Source organism: Mus pahari, chromosome 12 (assembly GCF_900095145.1).
Source record: "Mus pahari chromosome 12, PAHARI_EIJ_v1.1, whole genome shotgun sequence".
Classification (NCBI taxonomy): Eukaryota; Metazoa; Chordata; class Mammalia; order Rodentia; family Muridae; genus Mus; species Mus pahari.
The window spans coordinates 18,383,612-18,388,759 of NC_034601.1; the positions used below are offsets into that span (position 1 = coordinate 18,383,612).

At 42.0% G+C, this 5,148-nt stretch overlaps 1 protein-coding gene across 1 annotated transcript in view; it reads left to right on the top strand.

The window, feature by feature from the left end:
* Positions 1 to 5,148, top strand: part of LOC110330025 (kininogen-1-like) — a 21,832-nt gene that overhangs the window by 4,382 nt on the left and 12,302 nt on the right. The window contains exon 4 of the mRNA XM_029544847.1: positions 4,472 to 4,644. Coding sequence (XP_029400707.1) covers positions 4,472 to 4,644 — 173 coding nt within the window. The remainder of the gene's footprint in view (positions 1 to 4,471; positions 4,645 to 5,148) is intronic.

The window sequence follows — 5,148 nt, forward strand, 5'->3', positions numbered from 1 at the left end:
AGGACCTCTGGAAGAGCAGTCAGTGCTCTTAACCGCCGAGCCATCTCTCCAGCTCCTCTTTTTTCTTTCTTTCTTTCTTTCTTTCTTTCTTTCTTTCTTTCTTTCTTTCTTTCTTTCTTTCTTTCTTTCTTTCTTTCTTTCTCTTTCTTTCTATCTTTCTATCTTTCTCTCCCTCTCTCTTCTTCTTCCTCTTCCTCTTCCCCCTCCTTCTCCTCCTCCTCTTCTTCCTCTTCCTCCTCCCCCACTTCCTCCTCCTCCTCCTCCTCCTCTTCTTCTACTTCTTCTTCTTCTTCTTCTTCTTCTTCTTCTTCTTCTTCTTCTTCTTCTTCTTCTTCTTCTTCTTTTCTTGTTCCCTTCTTCATTTTGTTTTTTGTTTGTTTGTTCTTGGTTATTTTTTGTTTTTCAATACACAGTTTCTTTGTGTAACAATCCTGACTATCCTAGAGCTGGCTTTCTAGACCAGAATGGCTGGAACTCACAGAGATACACCTACCTCTACTTCCATGGTGCTGGGACTAAAGTTGTGCACCACCATGTCCAGCTTCATTCCAAATTTTTATCATCTTCCTATTCCCTTTCCTCAACTCAGAAGGTACATAATAGAATTGCACCCTTGACAGGATGGGATGCTAAGAAATGAGATGATAAATCTAAACATGGAATGTCTGGGCATCTTAACACAGACTCTGGATGACAATAACTGACACTCACAGAGCACTTATGATATGGAAACTTTACATACATTAACTCCTCCAACCATTACAGATCAGTCAGTGTGGTATTTTGCCCTCATTTTTCAAATGAGGAAACTGAAGTTGGAACAGTGAAGTAACTTACCTAAGGTTATACTGATACTCTGTAGGAGAGTGGGTACAGTAGGTCCTTAGTTAAAAAAGCAAAAAAGCCTCCTTTAAGAACAAAAAATAAAAAGTAACATGCACAGATACAGCCATTATTATCATTTTCTATAATGTTGTAAAGATTCCAAGGGTTTTTAGAGGGATGAGTGTGTATGGGCAATGCCAATCATGAAAATCTTCCTGCAGCTGGCCTCTGAAAGATGAAGAGAGGGAGGGAGAATATATTCCCTGGAGCAGCATCTTCAGCAGTTTTGATTTGGTTACTCACCATAGGGGCATGTTTCCATAGGCCTAAGTTGTCCATATAGAAGCCACAAAGGCATTGAACTTCATCTCTTGCAAAAAGTTGCATTTAGGGCAATTTAGAGATTGTTCAGCGATTAAGAGCACTGACTGTTCTTCTGAAGGTCCTGAATTCAAATCCCAGCGACCACATGGTGGCTCACAACCATGTGTAATGAGATCTGATGCCTTCTAGGGTGTCTGAAGACAGCTACAGTATATTTACATATAATAAATAAATAAATAAATAAATAAATAAATCTTTAAAAATAGTTACATTTAAAGAAATCAGCCCAATGCAGAAAAGAGCTCATCAGCTCCCATCAACAATGAAAAGTTCTATTCCTATTTCAAAACCATCTGTATAGAAATGTGCAGAATGGAAGGCACGCAGTTACCCAGGAGAGGAACGTTACCCTTCTTACTCTTCCCTCCTTCAAACCCGCTCTCTTCTCCTACTCTGTTCTGTCTTGAATGAGAGCTGGCTGGTGTGTGTGTGTGTGTGTGTGTGTGTGTGTGTGTGTGTGTGTGTGTGTGTCTGCCCTGGTCATCTCCACAGCTCCTGTGGCTTTCATTTCATTTGTTCTGTAAGTCTCCCAACCTTTCCATCAAATTCTCTACAGTTGTAGAACTGTCCAATTCTTTGATCCAACCTCTTCTGCAAGAAGAGAAGGAAAAACTGTTTATAAGGTTTCTGACAGCAGCAGAGATGCCATACACCACACAGTCCTGAGGTGAGTTGTGTTGAGCAGCAAGAGATGTGGGGGGTTGAATATCAGCAGAATAGCCCAAGACTTAAGTCTACTGACTAGATCATACCTATTGTGTTAAGTCAGCTTTTGGCTACTGCAACAAAGTACCTGAATTGGACTTCGCAGCACATTTAAGATCCAACTATGGGAGTGGGTGGGTAGAGGAGCAGGGCAGGGGGAGGGTACAGGGAACTTTTGGGATAGCACTTGAAATGTAAATAAAGAAAATATCTAATAAAAAATAAAAATAAGACAAAACCAAAAAAATTTAAGGTAAAAATTTCCAATAATGTAACAAGAAATATCTTGAGAAATTTCCTAATAAAAAAGATGACTATTATAAAAATTAAAAAAAAAAGATCCAACTAGATCTGAGTATTATAGTGCACATCTGTAATTCTCACACTGAGTCAGGAGGAGAATTAGAACTTTAAGTTCATCCTCAACTACAGAGCAAGCTGAGGATATCCTGGGATATATGAGTCCTTGTCTCAAAGGGAAAGAGGAGAGGAGAGAGGAAGAGAGAGAGAGAGAGAGAGAGAGAGAGAGAGAGAGAGAGAGAGAGAGAGATGGGAGGGGAGATCCAAGGACAGTAGGCACCCAGGAAGTGTGTTCCTAAGAGGTAAGGAAGCCTTCATCCTGAGGTGGCATCTCTGCCGACCATACCACTCACTCTGCAGCCATCCTCTATCAGACAGGGCACTCACCTTGGTAATTTAATATAGATACCTATAAAAATATTTGACATCGTTTTATTGCAAACCACTGAGTGGTTGCTCATTCCACATCAGCATATTCTTCACTTCTGAGAGCCTATGGGGACCCTAAAATCCTNCGTACATCCTGGGATTATTTGCATTTTCCTGGGGAGAGGTCACAGCTCTCATCAGATTTGCCAAAGAACTTGTGAGCTTTGGGTGTAGACTGCGATTCTAAACAGGGTCAGTATCTCCTGCCTGGAGCACCGTCTTCTCTCTCAGAGAATCCCTAAATCAAACTGGCCTTGTGTCACACTGGACACTCTGGCAAACTGAATAGATGCCACCTCCCATGCTACGGTTCCTCCCCCATCCTTATTTCTCAGCACCATCTGCCCCTTCTCTGCACCCCCACCCCCGCACAGGTCTTGCTGATGTCTCTGACCACCTTCTTCCTTCTAGCTCATTGTGCTCATCCTCTCCATGGATGTCCCCCTCACCATATTCTGGCCTCCTGTCTTTCCTAGCTCTTGCCCACCCCATGAAATTATCTGTCTACACTCTGTCCTTTCTACCTGACTGTCATCACCTCACAGATGTGACACTTAATGTCTCCCTAGAACCTAGCTCAGCACCTGCAAGGAGATAGATAGCAAGGGCAGATGGACTTCAAGGAAAGGCTCCTCTTGCCTTGTGTTCTACTCATATGAAAACAAAGAGGAATACTTTCTGGCCAGCACATCACCTCACAATGACTTCCTTTAAATGACAAACACTGAATGTAAAGCTTAGCAAGTGTAACAAAATACTGTGTGACATAAACAATGGAAAGACAATCCTGTTCAGGGGGGAGGGCTCTTCTCCAGGAGTCACAGCATCCGACTGACTTTATCAGATAGTTAGGTGTCAGGGCCCTTTCATTAACCTTGAAAAAAAATGTTGTATCTGTAATGTGCTTCACTTTATAAAATGGTGAGTTAGTGTATTACTGTGGTCATGGAAATGCATTAAAATGGGGGCCTAGTGATGTAGCTCAGCCAAACTCACCACTCTAAAGGTGGTGGGACCTGGAGAATGGAGCCGATAAGTGAGGCACACTACAGCCTCATGAAACAACCAACTTTATTCAGAGCTTCAGGTAATGTATTCTCTGAGGGTTAAGAAAGGTCAGCTCAGTAGGGACCCCTCTCATGAGGTCAAGCTGTGTACAAGCACAGGGATAAGCCACACATGACAAAATCATGTTCTTCCGTACAGTCATATGAAGGAGAGATTAAAGATGAAATGGAATAACAGCAGCAAACAACAACGAATGATCTGAAGTAAACTCATTCCTGATGTATCTAGGAGGAGCATGAACCCTCATTCCTAGAATAATTCTGTGCTTTCAAGAAGCTGAGGTCACAAGACTCCTTCCTGTCTTGTATTCTTGGAGTGTTCTCACAAGCACTCAAAATTCTCCTCACACAACTTCCTTCCTGAACCCTGTTCTGAGAAGCTAGTATGCCCGAAGGCCCGGGTTCGATCCCCATCAGTTCATACAGCGGCCATAGAAGCCTCTGGAGAAAAGCAGAGGAAGGAGGATCAGACGCTTGAAGCCAACCTTAGCTGCGTAGACACTTCCAGACCAACCTTGAATATATGAGACCCTGTCAAAAAATGCAATCAATAGAGTAGCATAAAATAACTGTTCTCAACAATCTCCATCTTTGCTTTTGACTGCACAGGAGTCCTAAATTCACATTATCTTTAACTCAAACATGAATTACAGAGAGTCAGGTTTTCAGGATCTTTCTAAATGGTCTCATGGGTTTAAGGCCATGAATATGAGATGCATTTTCAATTATTAATTCTGTTTCTTTGTCTGCTCTTTGTCAAGCTAAAGGCCCCATACTGGAAGACTACATGCCCTGTTTGGGTTGTATGCACCCCATATCAACAGATAGTCCAGACCTGGAGCCTGTTCTGAAACACGCCATGGAACATTTCAACAACAACACAGATCACAGCCACCTCTTTGCTCTCAGAAAAGTAAAAAGTGCCCACAGACAGGTTTGTTTTTCAATTGTTCAAGACATGTGATGTGCTTAAAAATCTGTTACATTGGCATTTTGTCACCTAAAATGAACCATTGGCAGGAGGAACCTGCCTGGCACATGCTGGCATTGTCCTAGAGTGCCCTGTGTTTTCATGAGAATAACTCTTAAGGCAAGGAGCTTCTCAGGGGTCCAGGTGAGCTGTGAGATGCACTAAAGGAAAAGAACTTTCACACACCCATTCCCTCAGCACTGCAGGTTTTCTTCCCAGAAATGGAAAAATGGGTGTCTTTCTGGCTTTAAAGTTTTACCAAATCTATCTTTTTATCTTCCTGTCATTAAAAATGGCACCAAAATATTAAATTTTTCATAGAAAGGTGGACACAACTTTCTAGGTATGCCCTAAATTATACTGCCCACTTCCTCCTGGTGGTGTTCAGTGGAAATATCTAGTAATCTGATCATTTGTTTCTTTGTTTTGTCTGTTTGAGGCAGAGTCTCTACACAGTCCTGGCTGCCT